This window comes from Carcharodon carcharias, chromosome 7 (assembly GCF_017639515.1).
Source record: "Carcharodon carcharias isolate sCarCar2 chromosome 7, sCarCar2.pri, whole genome shotgun sequence".
NCBI classification, from domain to species: Eukaryota; Metazoa; Chordata; class Chondrichthyes; order Lamniformes; family Lamnidae; genus Carcharodon; species Carcharodon carcharias.
Window position 1 is genome coordinate 53,562,322 of NC_054473.1, and position 17,408 is coordinate 53,579,729.

The 17,408-nt window shown below is 42.8% G+C and overlaps 1 protein-coding gene and 1 long non-coding RNA gene across 6 annotated transcripts in view; both read right to left on the reverse strand.

Moving 5' to 3' along the window:
- The window catches only part of eogt (EGF domain-specific O-linked N-acetylglucosamine (GlcNAc) transferase), an 86,829-nt gene that overhangs the window by 57,527 nt on the left and 11,894 nt on the right, over positions 1–17,408 (reverse strand). For all 5 annotated transcript variants that reach the window (XM_041191456.1, XM_041191452.1, XM_041191454.1 and 2 more), the window contains 3 exons: positions 2,661–2,769; positions 2,412–2,506; positions 1,283–1,387 (listed from right to left, as the gene is read on the reverse strand). In XM_041191456.1, coding sequence (XP_041047390.1) covers positions 1,283–1,387; positions 2,412–2,506; positions 2,661–2,769 — 309 coding nt within the window. The remainder of the gene's footprint in view (positions 1–1,282; positions 1,388–2,411; positions 2,507–2,660; positions 2,770–17,408) is intronic.
- LOC121279905 lies at positions 4,080–17,210 on the reverse strand. The gene is made up of 2 exons (XR_005943522.1): positions 17,083–17,210; positions 4,080–4,261 (listed from the first exon to the last, which is right to left on the reverse strand). It is a non-coding gene; the product is annotated as an uncharacterized LOC121279905 (long non-coding RNA).

Genomic DNA, 17,408 nt, shown 5'->3' on the forward strand with positions numbered 1-17,408 from the left:
AAACTTGAGCTCATCCAAAATGCTGCTTCCCACATCTATATCGGCTACCAATTTGGCCATTCTTCAGTTTTAAAATTCTCATCCTTGTTTTCAAACTGCTAAATTGCTTTACCCTCTCTGATCTCTGTAACCTCCTCAAGCCCTACAACCCTCCAAAAATCTCTGTGTTCATCCAGTTCTGGCCTCTTCCTCATTCCCAACTATAATCTCTGCACTAAAATAAAAACAGAAAATGCTGGAAAAACTCAGCAGGTCTGACAGCATCAGTGGAGAGAAAAACAGAGTTAACTTTTGAGTCCGTATGACTCTTCTTCAGAGCTGGTCATTTGGATTCGAAACATTAACTCTGTTTGTCTCCAAAGGTGCTGTCAGGCCTGCTGAGTTTTTCAGCATTTTCTGCTTTTACTTCGAATTTCCAGCATCCGCAGTATTTTGCTTTAATCCCTGCACCCTTGGTAACTCCGCCTTTAGCTGCCTAGGCTCTAAGCCTCTCTGCTTTTCTACTTCTCTCTCCTCTCAAGATGGACATTTACACCTACTTCAATGACCAATCTGTTCTAATATCGCGTTATGCGTTTCAATGTCTGGTTTTGATAATGCTCCAATAAAGCACTGTTGGACCTTTTGCTACATTAATGATGCCAAATACATGCTGTTGTTGTTATGTCTTTTATTGAACAGTCTTTTTCAACACTCCAAAAGATGTTTTCTCCTATTCCCTTTAACCTTAACTGAAAGATGACTTGTTCCGAATCTCCACCAATATTTTGTGAAATCAGTCATTCTGTGCCATGCAAAAGTGTCATTGAGAGAACTTTCCAGTTGAGGAAGCACTGAGATTTTATGTAGCTGACAGCTGCAATAAATTTTACAATTGAGGTTCATAAATATCAATGTGGATAACGTGCACTCAGTAAAAACCAGTAAATCCACCCACTGTGATGAAACAACTAAAAGAAAAGATACAAGACAATTAGCAAAGAAAGTTGGTAAAATTAAATTAGTGATATTACCTGGGGATGGACAGCTGAGTATAAAATCTTGCATGCTCCAATGTCTAACTTCATTTAAAGACTAAATTAAGCTGTTACAGTTACTTGTGTGACTAGCAATTATGTGTAGATGACAGATGGACATCGTAACTTAAATCCTTTGTGTTAAACAAAGGATTAAAAAAAAAACAAGTTGTAGCTTTTCCATCCAAACACCTTGAAATATGAATGAGCGTTCACTCACAAGAAGTGTCTAAATATCATAATACCAAGAAAGTACACAAGCTTACCAGGACTGGAGAGGACTCTTATGTTCTCCTTCGGCCAACAGTGCCTTTTTGTCCAATTTACAGTGGCCTCCAATTTCACCATCCTGAAGGAAATCTTCTTTGTATCTGTTGAGGCAAGATCTGCACCTTTTCTTTACAGTTTTAATAGATTATTAATATTGAGGCCTCTACACTATTATCCTACCATTGCAACAGATAAAATGTAGAACACCAGGGGCTTAACTTTTAGTATCCCTTAAGATTTAATTCTCATGAAAGCTCAAAAACTGGCATTCCAAAATATGTTCTGAAGAGGCGCTTATAATTTGAGATCTGATTAAAAATAAACATACCTTTAGTGGGATGTAAATTCATCACTGAAAGTGTCTGAAGAATCCAGTGAGGCCAAGGACATGAAGGTCTTGCCAAACTTAACAGCAGGCTCTCAATGTCTTCTTTCAATTTTATTTCCCACCCATCAGCAGACCAAATTGATAGCGTGGCTAACTGTTAGGCAACAACAGCAAGTCATAATGGGGGTCCCTTGGGGATGGTCCCTGGTAATCAGGTGGAGGGGAAATCATGTAAAGTGATTCAGAGAGGCCGCTATTGGCAGAAGGGAGGTGAAGGTTTTCCTGAGGGGTGAGGGCAGGGTGGAGCACTCCTGCTCCTCCTAACCCACAGGAAGTGCTGTAAAAAGTATTTACCTTCACTGCCAGTTTCCTAAGCCTTGGGAAACCCAGATGCCAGCAGATTAATTTAAATAAATCTCGCCTTGTTTATATGTGTTAATTAAGTGTCTCTATAAAATGGGACACTCACACAGCAACCATCATAAAGATAGTGGTAGGCAGATCTGTGTCAGGTTGGGATTGTGTTTTATGCACTCCAGGGGTTAAAACACTGCCCTCCACTCCCAACCGCTTTGCACCAGTTGGGGTGGGGGCAACTCAGATCTGCAGACTGCTCATTATAGCTACAGTAGAACTGTAGTCTAAGAGGTTATCCCGTTTTTTTCAGAAGGGTATTTGGTATTTTCTTGTTTTCCCATGTGCAGTATTCATTTATTTTTCCACATTAATATCCCAGTGAGTTAAGTCTCACCCAGAGTCTGCTATTTGCCACAAATAAGACATTTTAAATCAGAGACCTATCTGTGTTTCTTCTTGGTTTTCTCAAATCAATGTAAAGATTTGTAGCTCTGCAATAGCGAGTATATTTTGAGCACACTAAAGACGAATCTCCCTGAAATAAAACCCCAGAGGAATATATTTAGTTAAACCTGATTGAAATCAAAACACGCTGTTTCACAGAAATAAAGTTTGGAAAATAATAGTGAATAGAAAGGCCTAGGTTAATATTAAAATAAACAAATAAAAAGTAGTTTTCAAAAACTTACTGGTTTGGCCGATTCACACAGTGTTTTCATCTCATGAAGCATTTCTTTTACATATCCAAAGTCAGCTTGCTTCCAGAAAATATCCTGTGCTACTTCTATTGTGTTGGCCCTGTGACAAAACATAGAATGAAACCTTGGAAGGCTATTTTGTGTATGATTTACCCATTTACTGGTCAAGCAGCAGGTTCCCCAAATCTTGAGGTCATTCTTCATTGGAATAACAAGAAAGAAAAAAGAATACAAAGAAACAAGCAAGATAAGTATAGAAATAAAAGAAAAAGAAAGACTTGCATTTATATAGCACTTTTCATGAACACCAGATGTCTCAAAGCACTTTACAGCTAATGTATTAGCCACTGTTGTAATGTAGGAAACACAGGAGCCAATATGCACACAGCAAACTCCCACAAATAGCAATGAAAAAAGCCAATATAACCTGTTTTTTCACTTGTGATGCCGATTGAGGGATAAATATTGGTCAGGATACTAGGGATAGCCACCCTGCTCTTTTTCAAATGGTACAATGGGATCATTTACATCCACCTCAGTAGGATGGTGGGGCTTTAATTTAACATCTCATCCAAAAGACAGCACCTCTGAGAGTGCAGCGCTCTCCACTTTGATTGTTGTACTTAAGGCGTTGAGTGGGACTTGAACCCAGAAGTTTGTGACTCAGGGTCCAGAATGCTACCAACTAAGCCATGGCGGACACTCAAATCACAAGAAAGAAGGTTTTAGGTACGCTCTGAATACCTTCTTGGCAGGCCAAGAATTCAGGAGAAAGGTACAGTGTTTGAACACTTACATGTTGCACAATTAGAACTAAAATTAACTTGGATCTCAGTGCACATGAAAGAGTACATGCAATATACACATGCTCATACACATTTTAACATTCACAATACTGAAACAAATAACCACTTTGCATCATAAAACAATGTACTATCTCAGACAACATATTGGTTGGGCAAATATCTCAGAAATCTGTAAAAATTTTCATTCTACTGTACTTACTAGTTATTTTCTTTAGTTTCTTACAAAGTTAGAAAAATGTCAGTTAAATCATGGAAGCCATAAAACCACAGAAATTTTCAATCTTGAAGGAGCCCATTCCACCCTTCATATCTGTGCTGATAGTTTGCTGCAGTAATTCATGATTAACCCCACTGTCCTAAATAACCATTCACTAAAAGCAGTGGATGCAAACTATTTGAATGAGGTACCTTATTCTAATTTAAGAGTGTCTAAACATTTAGAGATCATATAAATCCTTTGTTACTTACTTAATCTCTGCCTCAGTGACAGCAAATCAGCTACGTGAGGCAAGTTCTACCAGAACATGGGAGTTACAACACAAAATGTTTTACAAGTGTAAGAAAATAAATAGGATCGAAGAAAATAAATGAGACAAGCCAAGAATAATCTCTCGCACAGTTTATTAGATTATTTTCTTTCTGACTGCGAGTCATAGACCAATAACTGAAGGGTTATCAATAGCAGGCAGTTAGGCTTTCTGTGTTGTGTGCACTTGCTCCAATTCGTGTGTTTGGAACTGCTTTCTGTTCATTTTCATTTCCTCCAAGTTAAGGGCAGGTAATTCCCTGGAATCATAAAGTGGGAAAAGGGAAGAATGTTGTGAGTGCTATCAGTTTGTTGCTTACAGTTTCTTATGGTATATAGTGAAGAGTGGCAAAGGAGGAGAATGTGACAATTGGCAATGGGGCTGGTGAGTGACAGGTGTAGCATGAACCACACTTACAGCTAGAATGGAATTCAGATAAAATCTGGTCAACATTTCACTGGAGAAGAATAAGATTACAGTTACCAATCATAAGTGATTTACTAAAACTGAAGCCAAGTGTATTTTAAGACTATCCACTAGTACTTCATATATAAAGTTGACAGACTTATGAAAAAGAGTCTGGAACAGGGAGATTTAGAGCCTAGAAAATAGTTGGCCTGATGTTGGCATGCAATAAGCTGGTAAATTTATATTTTGTTACTTTATGGAATTCAAGCCATCACTGACCAAGCTCCACCTCTACTATTCCTGGAAATCTGATATATGACTCAGACAACCTTCCCTCCTCTTGCTGATTAAAAGCAGACATGAAGTAGCTATCTGAATAGGAAAATATTCAATCAAGGAACTGTACAAATGGAGATACAGAGGCTGTGCCATTCCGTATTCCTGACTGAGGAGGTGATCATTTGATCTGCACTCCAGGGGGTAGTATTTTCCCCTGAAAGAAAATGTTGTAAGATTGAGAATTCTAAGATGAGTGGATAAATCATGTTTGCTTTAATGACTTCAAATGACACATAATACTCAGCGAGTTACAAAACAGAGTATTTCATAAAACAGCATAATGCACTTTGCACATCAACAGATGTAGGATATAGTAACCTTGCTGGATAAATGGCTTGGCACAAGCATTGAGCATAATGGGATAGAGAGAATATAATGGAACCTAATTCAGCTAACTAAGCATGATTATAATAAACTAACACAATTAAAGCCCAGGGAGATTGGAAAATTACTAAGAGAGAAGGATGAGCTTATCTGAACAAGATAGGGAACATTACCTTGGGAACTGTAGTTAAGAATTGGGGCCCTTTGCTCCCATGGTATCATGACCAGCAATGTGACATCGCCTGAAGCAGTGTGAGTGACAAAGAAACAATATCAAGAATTTGAGATGAGATTCTTTGTAAGGGGAATGACCTTAACTGATCAGCTCCTAGCCTAAAGAGTTGCCTGAAGGATAAGTAGATAGATGTATCACTTGCTTACATTACTCGCAGGTGGTCCAATAAAATGTTTGCCAAGTTGACCTGACAACTTTGTCTCTTGCATTTAATCATAGAGTGTGGATCAAATTGACACCAAAAAGCATACCCAAATGTAAGATTATGACTCTGATATTTACTGGGATGGAGTTTTGGAGCAGAGAGGGGGAGTTAAAGATTCATAAAATCATAGATTGGTCACAGCACAGAAAGAATCTACTTGGTCTGTTGGGTCCATGTCAGCTCTCTGTAAAAGCTATCAGCTAGTCCCTCTCCCCTGCCTTTTCCCTGTAGCCTGGCTTTTCTTTTCTTTGGATAATGATCCAATTCCTTTTGAAAACCACAAATGTATCTGCCTGCACTGCACTCTCTGGCAGCATATTCCAGATCCTGACAATCAACGCATGAAAAATTTTTTCCTCATGGCACTGTTGCTTCTTTTGCCAATCACCTTAAATCCACATCCTTTGGTTCTCAGCCCTTCTGCCAATAGGAACATTTTCTCCCTATCTTTGATGTCCAGTCCCCTCATGATTTCGAACCCCCCCTATCAAATCACCTGTCAACCTTACCCAAAGAAAACAGCCCCAGCTTTGCCAATTTATTCTCACAGTTGAAGATTCTCATCACCAGAATGATTCTTGTAAATCTTTTCTGCACTTTCACCAATCCCTTTACATCCTTCCTAAAGTGTGGTGCCCAGAATTGGACACAATACTCCAGCTGAGGCCAAACCAGTGTTTTTTAAGGTTCATCATAACTTCCTTACTTTTGTACTCCATGCCTCTACAAAGTTCAGGATCTCATATACCTTATTAACCACTTTTTCAAACTGCCCTTTCACCTTCAATGATTTGTGCACATATATCCTCAGGTCTCTCTGCTCCTGCATCACCTTTAGAATTTTATCCTCTCTTTATACTGTCTTTCCTCATTGCCTTCGCTCATTCTTTCTACCAAAAAATATATCACTTCACATTTCAGTGCATTAAATTTCATCTATCACCCATCTGTCCATTCCACCTGCCTGTCTTGAAGTCAATCATTATCCTGCTCACAGTTCACATAACTTCCAAGTTTTCTGTCATTTTCAAATTTTGAGATTGAGCCCTGCACACCCAAGTCCAGGACATTAACATAGATCAAGAAAAGCAATGGTCCTAATAGCAATTCCTGGGGAACCCCACAATATATCTTCCTCCAGACCAAAAAACCATTACCCTCTGCTTCCTATCAGTCGACTTTGTATCCATGCTGCCATTGTCCCTTTTACTTCATGGGTTTCAACTTTGCTGACAAGTTTATTATGTAGCACTTTGAAGGTCCATGTACACTACATCAAACTCAATCAAATGAGATCAATATGATTTGCCTTTAACATGTCCATGCTGGCTTTCTTTGATTAACCAACATTTATCCAAGTACTGTTAATCTTTCCCCAGATAATCATTTCTAAAAGCTTTCCCAACACCGAGGTTAAACTGACTAACTTGTAGTTGCTGGATTTATCCTTACACCGTTTTTTTGAACCAGGGTAAAATAATTGCAATTTTCCAGTCCGCTGGCACCTGATTTATTAATGAATTGAATTTAAATCCCACCAGTTGCTGTGGTAGGAATTGAACTTGTACCTTTGGAACATTAGTCTAGGCTTCTGGATTACTAGTCTAGTAATATTACCACAACGCTATCATTCCCAATGGAGCCTAATAGCTCCCACCACATATTTTTTATTCATACTAACAAGTGCTGTAGAGTGAATTAGGTGCCAGGAAAATCTTCACTTACTCAAGAAATTGAAAACTGAAAAAATATCTGGGCTTCAATTTGATTTGTGCACATAAAAACTGCAGAAATGACCCAGTGCTTTTGTAAACCATAACATAAAAAAGATTGTATTTTAAGAGAAATAAAAGAGTGCAACATTATTAAACTTTCATTGTTCGGATGCATTTACTGCAATGGGAGCATGATTTCCAGATTAAATAATATACTACAGGTGGAATCATCCCAGATTTGCACTAAGTGCAGTAGTGGACACAATGACAGCTTTTCACTCCATATCGTCCCAAACCCACCGCATTAATTATGCATTCCCGAGAAACATGCCGTTTCCATGGGGGGGCAGGTTCTCAATTCATCCGCAATGGCATCATCACACTGTTTCAGCAGGCCAGGCGCCATATTTAAAAGTCCAGCCACACCCATACCGCTCAGTGATTCCAGCCCATGGCTGCTGCAAAGAAGGCATGGACCTGAAAGGCAAAAAGACTGCAGACCCCACCTCACTCAAGCACCTTTTAGATGCGGTGGAGGCTCGCCATGATGGCCTCTACCCCCGCTCTGGCTCCAAGATGGGCAGCGGCATCACCAACCAGGCTTGGAAGGTGGTGGCAGCAGTGGTCAGGGAAAATGCCCTTCAAAAGAGGACAGCCACCCAGTGCTGCAGAATGATGAATGATCTCCTCTGTTCCACCAGGGTAAGTCACTCTTCTCGTCACTCTCAACTCACACAATCACAACAAACCCATCATACATCCACAGGGCCCTCACTCACTGCCACTTCAAGGGACATCACCATTCATTCTTTCACACACACCTTCACTGTCCTCATCCCATCCATGGGACCTCTCAACCACCCTCATATGCCAGGCATGCTTATCATCTGACCTGGCAGGCGTCCTACTTACACTCTCTCCATCTCTATTCATGCAAGGCAAGCTGGCACATGACAAGAGGGAGAGATCACAGGCTGGTGGAGGGCTTCTTGAAATCAAGGTCCTCATGGACTTTGAAAACAGAGCAATCTAGCTGGCCAGCAAGGATCTGGAACATTCCTGTGCTGACGGTGAGGTTGGTGTTGCTCTACCAAATGAGAGTCCAGCAGTGCAACATCCATCAGACAATCATACTGTGAATGATGTGTCCTGTTTCACAGGCCACTGCCATGCACTAATTATCTCTCCTTGCTTTCACAGGCACATCTGCCAAATAGCCGAAGGAGTCCCCAACCCAGCGCTTCCAATCAACGCCCGAAGAAACCTCTGAAGAGGAGTGTGGAGACAGGCTCCATTAAGTCCTATCACAGTACTCACCCACACACCCCACCAGCGCAGAGACACACACCTTGGTGCGACCTAGCTTTGCAGTAGCCTCAGGATCACAATCTGGTGAGCACAGTGTACTGTCTGATCCACAGAAGGTGGCAGGAGGGACCTCGCAGGTGTCCGGCATTCAGAGGACCACTGGAGGCCAGAAATTTGCTGAGTCTGAGTCAGATGATGAGCCCCTGGACTCGGTCACGTCATAGTTGCTGGAGCTGCAAAGGCAACCTTGGGAACATCAGGAAAGGATATCTGCTGCACTACTCAGATTGCAAGGCACAATGGAGGAGTCCATCCGCCTTCAGGCTGAGGTGATAGCGCCGGCATGCCAACACACCAAGGTCAAAACGGGTAGGGTGGCGGCCACCATGGAGACCTTGGCCCAGGACATTGCTACTGCACTGCTGCGCAGGCTGAACTCCATCGCTGACGCCATAGTTGGCCTCCAACAGTGTCAACGTGAGAGGGGTGTGGGCAGCTCGATCTCACTCCAGCTACTCTTTCTTCTCAAGGAGTCAGCCAGCGGCTCTTGGGCACCCATAAAGAGGAGGATCAGCAGGTGATCCCCCAGGGGCCATCCATCCAGGTGACTCCGGGAGTGTCCAGCCCTTCGAATCCCCTCTTCCTGTGACCTCAACAACACTAGCTCCACAGGCCATGGAGGGTGCCACTGCCACACAGTGGGACCCGGAAAACAGTATGGGGCCCTCCAGGGGGACACCTGCCAAGGTCATCACAGACAGGGCATAGTAGTCTGCAGGCTGCCTCCACCTTTGCTGTGGATAGCTGGGGAGCACTAAGACTTAGTGGCAGGGTTAGGAAGGTTAAGAAGATGTAATTGCACATCCTGGGCATGGGTATTAATCACTTGTATATAATGTTCACTATTGTCAATAAACTCCCAAGAATGTCTCTCTGCCTATGGCTCCTTGTTCTGATGAGCAGTGATTGTGTCACTCAGATGTGAAACCTTTCTGCACAAGATAAAGGCCGGTGTGTCAGTCCAGGGCCTCTTCCCTGTGCTTCGTGCAGCCTTCAGACCAAAGTGATAGTCCAGCCTTACACTCCCTGGACACATTACTGATTCCTGCGCCTCGTGCTTGCCATTGCTGCCAGAATGTCGTGGGCAAGCATCACAGAGTTCCAACATGCTCTCTGTGTGCACTCAGCACCTTTAAGGTGGGGCAGGCCCCCATCTCTTCAACATCTGTGACCAGTGACGCTGTGCTCCTGAAGTGGTCAGGTGCTGAAGGCAGACAAAGGACCAGATGCTTTTAAAGTTTCATGGCTGCATCTCTATGATATGGCCCTGATCACAGACAGCAAACGAGCTGCCCTCGGACAGACAGGAGTCAGACATTCTCAGAGGCTAAGTGAAGATCTATGGAGTTCCCTCACTGCATGTTGTCATCATACCCCTGCAATCGAGCGAGTATTAGGGCCTCCACAGCGTCTCCATGACAGGAGCCTTATCACAGACGGTATGTGAATTACCTTAAGCCAGACTGGAGTCAAATATTCATAGATGCAAGATGAGGATTTATGGTGTCTCCTCACTGCATTTCGTCATCATCTTCCACAAATCTAGCAGTTGTGAAAGCCTCCCAAGCACACCTGCCTTGTCTGGCCAGTGAAAGGGCCTTTTCCCCATCAACGTCACCTTCAAGGACCTCCTCACCCTCATTCCTGTTGACATTCTCCTCCTCGGAAGAGATCTGCAGCTCCTCCATCTCCTCCTCAGCCAGCTCCTCTCCCCGTTGCAGCGTCAGATTGTAAAGGGCATAGCAAATGACGACGATGTGTGACACCCTCTATGGACTATATTACAGGGCTCCACCAAGTTGCGAGTTGCAGCATGAGCCTCATTATACCTTTGCTCTGCTGCAGTCTGAGGCCGCCGCATGGGTGTCATCAGCCATGTCCTCTGCAGGTAGCCCTTGTCACCATGCAACCATCCCTGCAGCCTCTCTTAACCCTGGAAGACTTCAGGGACCCTTGACTGGCTGAGCATGTAGGAGTCGTGGACACTCCCTGGAAACCATGTGCAGACCTGCAGGATGCATTTGTGGTGGCTGCACCCCTGCTGCACATTCAGCGAATGGAATCCCTTGTGGTTGACATAGTTGACCGCATGTTGCAACGGAGATCTGGGTGCCACAGGAGTGCAGTCAATGGCATCCTGCTCCTGTGGGTAGCCCGAGATCTGAGCAAATCCAATCGCTCTCGCATCTTGGCTGTCCTGGTCCCGGGCGAAATGCACAAAGTTGTGTACCCTCGCGAAGATGGCACCCGTGACCTCATGGATGCACTTGTGTGTGGAGGCTTGTGATATCCCACAGAGGTCACCTGTGGAGCCCTGTAGGGGCCACTGGCATGGAAATTGAGCACCACAGTCACTTTCATGGCCACTGGCAGTGGATGCCCTCCATGTCTCTGTGGTGCCAAATCTTACATTAGCTGACCAGTTCCCTAGACATGCACAGTATTCGACGATACTGATTCTCAGTCATCTGCAGGAATGAAAAGTGGCATCTATAGGCCTTGGATCTAGCTAGGTGACAACCAGCGATGGCTCACTGTGGCTCTTCGGTGGCATGTGCGGAAGCCCCAGTCGCCCCTTTTTCCAGAGGGTGCTGCTCCTCCCACTGCGCAGCCAGGAGCCTCAGTCGCTCTCTTCGCCATCGTCTTCTCTCTAAACCACAAAGCATATAGCGAGGTCACCAGGGTCCATGATCCTGATGTACTCCTCCTGCAGGATGAAAGTTAGTTATGAATGTGAGTTAGCATGGTGCACTAAGAGCCTCTCTTGGTTAAATCTGAAGGTCCCTTTACCCATCCCAGAGTGTGCTGGCCACCGCTTGGATGGCCAGAGATTAGTGTGGTGCATGGCTGCCCGAAGGACGCGGAGAGTGGCGGAGACTTCAGTTTGGGTACATTGCTGGGAGTCAGAGCGGAGCGGACCTGCAGGAGACAGTCTGGAGTTGAGGAGCGCACATTTTCACTGTTTCAGCTGCTGTGAGGCTACAGTCGGGAAAAAGAAAAGAAGCACCTAAGACATCACAGGAAGCTAGTAAGTTGATTGGTTGGTAAGTGCTCAGTCTAAGGGACAGTGTGTAAGAAACTAGCTTAGGACAGGTGAGTTAAGGTAGATCTATAAATAAAAAGAAAACTTTAAAATAATAAGCCAAAATTTGAAAAATTTAAACTTAAAATCAAACAATAAAGATAAAAAATAAAAATAAAGTAATTTAAACAAACATCTAAAACACATTCCTTGGAGTTAAGAAGCATATAACCTTTAGTTGTCAGCGGTACTAGCAGTCAATAAACACAGTATATTGTTGCATACATAGGAAGAAAATAATTAAAGTAAATTAACTAAATAAAATAAGTTAGAATGGTGGGACGGGTGTTATGTTGCAATCGTGAGGTTTGGGAGCTTTTGGATGCCAAGGTGATCCATGACAAACATGTTTGCAGGAAGCATAAGCAGCTTGAGGAATTCCGGATCAGGATTATTGATCTGGAAGCCGAAATGCAGACATTGCGCAACATAAGGGATGGGGAGAAATACCTGGATACTTTGTTCCAGAAGACAGTCACATCTCTTAGAAGAGAGTCATCTGTTTTGGTCAGCAATGATGGACAGGAGGGTGTGACTGTCAGTGAGACAGGTAACGGGACTGAGCAAACAGTAGAGGAAGAACCTCAGGCCTTGCAATTGTTAAACAGGTTTGAGGTGCTCACAACATGTGTGGATGAAAGCGAAGTCTGCAAGGTAGATCAGCTGGCTGGCCACGGCACTGTGGCACAGGAAGCCATTTAAGCGGGGGAGCAAAAGGGAATGTAATGGTAGTAGGGGATAGTATGATGAGGTGGATTGATACTGTTCTTTGCAGCAAAGAGCAATAGTCCAGACGGCAATGTTGCCTGCCCGGTGCCAGGGTTCGGGACATCTGCTCAGGACTGGAGAGGAATTTGCAGTGGGAGGCAGAGGATCAAGCTGTCATGTCCATGTAGGCACCAATGACATAGGTAAAACTAGGAAAGAGGTTCTGCAAAGTCAGTATGAGGAGCTAGGTACCAAATTAAGAATCAGAGCCTCAAAGATAATAATCTCTGGATTATTACCTGAGCCAAATGCAAATTGACATAGGGCAAATAAGATTAAAGAGACAAATACGTGGCTCAAAGACTGGTGTGGGAGAAGTGGGTTCCGATTTATGGGGCACAGGCATCAGTACTGGGGACAGTGGGGCTGTACCGTTGGGACGGTTTACACCTGGAACATGCTAGGACATGTGTCCTCACAAATTGCATAACTAGGGAAATAGAGAGGGCTTTATACTAAACAAGAGGGGTGAGAGATCAAGCCTGGGTAGAGGTAGCAATTCAAGGTGTAGAGTCAAGACAGGAGAACAAAATAGTAATATGAGAAATGAGGGTCAGAGTGGTAGGATGGGATAGAGAAAAAAACCTAAGAATACATCAACAGTCAAGACTAGATGTTACAAAGGTAATTAAAAGACAAAATTGAAGGCTCTCTATCTGAATGCATGTGGAATTCATAACAAAGTAAGTGAATTGATGGCTCACATTGAAGTAAATAAATAAGATCTGATACAATTACGGAGATGCGGCTGCAGGAAGACAATGATTGGGTCCTTAATATTGAAGGGCACATGACATTCAAGAAGAATAGGAAGCTAGGTAAAGGAGGAGCAGTAGCACTATTAATCAAAGGGGGCATTGGTGCAATAGTTTGAGATGACCTTGGTTCAGGAGATAGAATCAGTTTGGGCGGAGATGAGGAATTGTAGGGGAAAAAAGTCATTAGTGGGAGCGGTCAACAGGCCCCCTATCAGTAGCCGCAGTGTGGGACAAAGTATTCAAGAGAAAATATTGTGTGCTTGTGATAAAGGGAGGGCAACAATCCTGGGTCATTTTAATCTACACATAAACTGGAAAAATCAGATTGGCAGTAGTAGTCTCAATGAGGAGCTCTTAGAATGCTATCGAGAAAGCTTCTTAGAGCAGCATGTTCTGGAAATAACCAGAGAGCAGATTTGGTATTGTGTAAATTGGGAGGATTAACTAATGACCTCAGAGTAAAGACACCCCTAGGAAGCAGCGACCACAATATGATTGAATTTTACATCCAGTTTGAAAGGGAGGAGAGTGGGTATAAGACTAGTATCTTAAACTTAAATAAGGGTAACTATGTGGGGATGAAAGCTGAGCTAGCTGAAGTGAACTGGAAAACTAGGCTAGAGGATAGATCAATAAAGAAGCTGTGGCAGACATTTAAGGAGATATTTCAGAGTATTCAGAATAAGTATATTCCGACTATAAAGAAAAGTTCTAAGGGGAGGACCCACGATCCATGGTTAACTAATTAACCATGGAGATAGATATTAAGAAAAGCATCAAACTTAAGGAAAAAGCATACAACTCCACAAAGATGAGTGGCAGGACATATGAATGTTCAGAATATAAAGAAAGGCAGAGAATAGCTAAAAGGTTAATCAGGAGAAAGAAATTAGAGTATGAGAGGAAGCTAGCTAGAAATATAAAAATGGTTAGCAAGTTTCTACAGGTACTTAAAATGGAAAAGAGTAAATAAAGTGAGTGTTGGTCCTCTGGAGAGTGACAGTGGGGAGTTAATAGTAGATAATAGGAAATGGCAGAAGAAATGAACAACTATTTTGCTTCTGTGTTCACTATAGAGAATACAAAAAACATTCCATTAATAGCTGCAAATCAGGAGGTGAATGGGAGAAAGGAACTTGATAGAATTGAATTTACTAGGGAAATGGTACTGAGCAAATTGATGGAGCTGCAGGCTGGCAAGTCTCTGGATCCCAATGGACTACATCCTAGGGTCTTAAAAGAGGTGGCTAATGAGGTCGTGTTAGATGGTGTCAATTTCTCAAAATTCACTAGATTCTGTAAAGGTTGGAAAGTGGCAAATATAACCCCTCTATTCAAGAAGGGAGTGAGGCAGAAAACAGGAAAGAGGCCAGTTAGACTGATGCCTCTTGTGGGGAAGTTATTAGAATCAATCATTAACGAGGTTATAGCTGGTCACTTAGAAGAGCTGAAGGCAATTGGGGAGAATCAGCATGGTTTTGTGAAAGGAAAATCATGCTTAACCAATTTATTGGAGTTTTTTGAAGGAGTAACATGTGCAGTGGATAAAGGGGAGCCTCTAGACATCCTGTACTTGGATTTCCAGAAGGCATTTGATAAGGTGCCACATCAAAGATTATTACAGAAAAGTACATGGTGTAGGAGATAACATATCAACATGGATAGAAAATTGGCTGGCTGGCAGAAAGCAGAGAGTATGCATAAGTGGATCTTTTTCTGATTGGCAGGATGTGACGAGTGGAGTCTCAAAGGGGTCTGTACTGGGACCTCAACATTTTACGATTTACATCAATGACTTAGATGAAGGGAGTGAAGACATGGTAGCTAAATTTGCAGATGACACAAAGATAGGTAGAAAATTATGTTGTGAAGAGGACGTGAGGAGGTTGCAGGTTGAGTGAGTGGGCAAAGATCTGGAAAATGGAGTTTAATGTGAAGTTGTTCACTTTGGCAGGAAGAACAAAAAAGCAGAGTACTACTTAAATGGAGAACGGCTGCTCAATTCTGAGGTGCAGAGGGATCTAAGTGTTCTAGTACATGAGTCACAAAAAGTTAGTATGCAGGTAAAGTAAGTAATTAAGAAGGCTAATGGAATGCTATCCTTTATTATGAGTGGGATTGAACATAAAAGTAAGGATGTTATGCTTCAGTTATACAGGGCATTGGTGAGGCCGCACCTTGAATACTGTGTGCATTTTTGGTCTCCTTATTTAAGGAAGGATGGAAATGCATTGGAGGTGGTTCAAAGGAGGTTTACTAGATTGATTGCTGGAATGAGTGGGTTGTCTTATGAGGAAAGGTTGGACAGACTGGGCTTGAGTTTAGAAGAGTAAAGGGTGATTTGATTGAAGTATACAAGAACCTGAATAGCCTTGACAAGGTGGATGTCGAAAGGATGTTTCCTCTTGTGGGTGAGTCCAGAACAAAGGGGCACTGTTTTAAAATTAGGGTAGAGGTGAGGAGAATTTTTTTTCTCTCAGAGGGTTGTGCAACTTTGGAATTTTCTGGCTCAGAAGGTAGTGGAGGTGGGGTCACTGAATATTTTTAAGGCAGAGGTGGATAGATTTTTGTTAGGCAAGGGAATCAAAGGTTATTGGGGCTAGATGGGAATGTGGAAATTGAAGAAAATCAAACAAGAAGATCAACCATGATCTTTATTGTATAATGGAGCAGGCTCGAGGGGCCAAATTGTCTACTCCTGTTCCCATTTCTTATGTTCTTAAGCACTCCCAGTGCCACGTGCAAGTGAGTACAGAAATAGCAAGATAAGACAAATGAACGGTGGCTGGAAAGATGGTGCAGAAGAGGGGGCTTTATATTCCTGAGACACTGGGACTGGGTCTGAGGGAGATGACACCTGTACAAGCCAGACAGGTTGCATCTGAACAGAGCCAGGACTGAGTTCCTTGCAGGGCGTTTTGCTAGTGCTTTTGGGGAGGGTTTAAACTAACTTAGCAGGTGTGGAAACCAGGAGAGAATAGAAGAAAGTAATACCAGGATGCATGGAATGCTTGGAGAAGCACTAAAATAGAGAATAGTAAGTTAACAGATGGAGTCAAAGAAAGGGAGCAAGTATTGAAGTCTAAAATCAGAGTTACACTACATGTATGTGAATGCATGGAGTATAGTTAATAAAATTGGGGAGTTACAAGCACAGATTGCCTTTTGGGATTATGATGTTGTGGCGATAATGGAGACCTGACTTAAGGAAGGGCAGGCGTGGGTGTTAAATATTCCTGGTTACACAGTGTTCAGAAAAGATAGGGAAGGGAAAAAAGGAGGGGTGGCGTTTTTGGTTAAGGAGAGTATTGCAGTACTGGAGAAAGAGGATGTGTGAGAGGATTCAAGGACAGAATCAATTTGGCTGGAACTAAGGAAAAAGAAGGGTGCAATTACATTGCTCAGTGTAATACACAGACCACTAGCTAGTGGGAAGGATATAGAGGAACAAATCTGCAAGCAAATTACAGAGAGGTGTAAACATCATAGACTAGTTATAATGGGGGCCTTTAATTACCCAAATATAGATTGGGATAGTGGTAGTGTAAGGGGCAGTGAGGGACAGGCATTCCTAGATTGTGTTCAGAAGAATTTCCAGCAGCAGTATGTGTCCAGTCCAACAAGAAAGGAGGCATTGCTAGACCTGGTTCTTGGGAAGGAGGTGGGCCAAGTTGATCAAGTGACAGTGGCGGACATTTAGGGGACAGTGATCGTTGTAACATAAAGTTTAAGCTCACAGTGGAAAATGACATTGATCAACCCAGAGTAAGAAGAATCAACTGGCGGAGAGTGGACTTCAATGGGGCAAGAATGGAGCTGGGCTGGATAGACTGGAACCAAAGGTTGGCGGTAAAAGCAGTAGCTGAACAATGGGCTACCTTCCAAAAGGATTTTTTTGGATTTCCAGCATCCGCAGTTTTTTGTTTTTATTCCAAGAGGAAATGTTTGGGCACATTCAAGATACGTTCCTTCAAAAGGGAAAGGTAGGACAAACAAATCCAGAGCTCCCTGGATGACAAAGGAGATAAAAATTATTTAACGAAGAAAAAGTATGCTCACAACAGGTGTCAGGTAGCAAATACAATTGAGAACCACGCTGAATACAAGAAGCTCAGAAAGGTTGTGAAAAAGCGAAGACGAGAAGCAAAGAGGGATTATGAGAAAGGATTGGCAGCTAACATAAAAGGAAATCCCAAAGTATTCT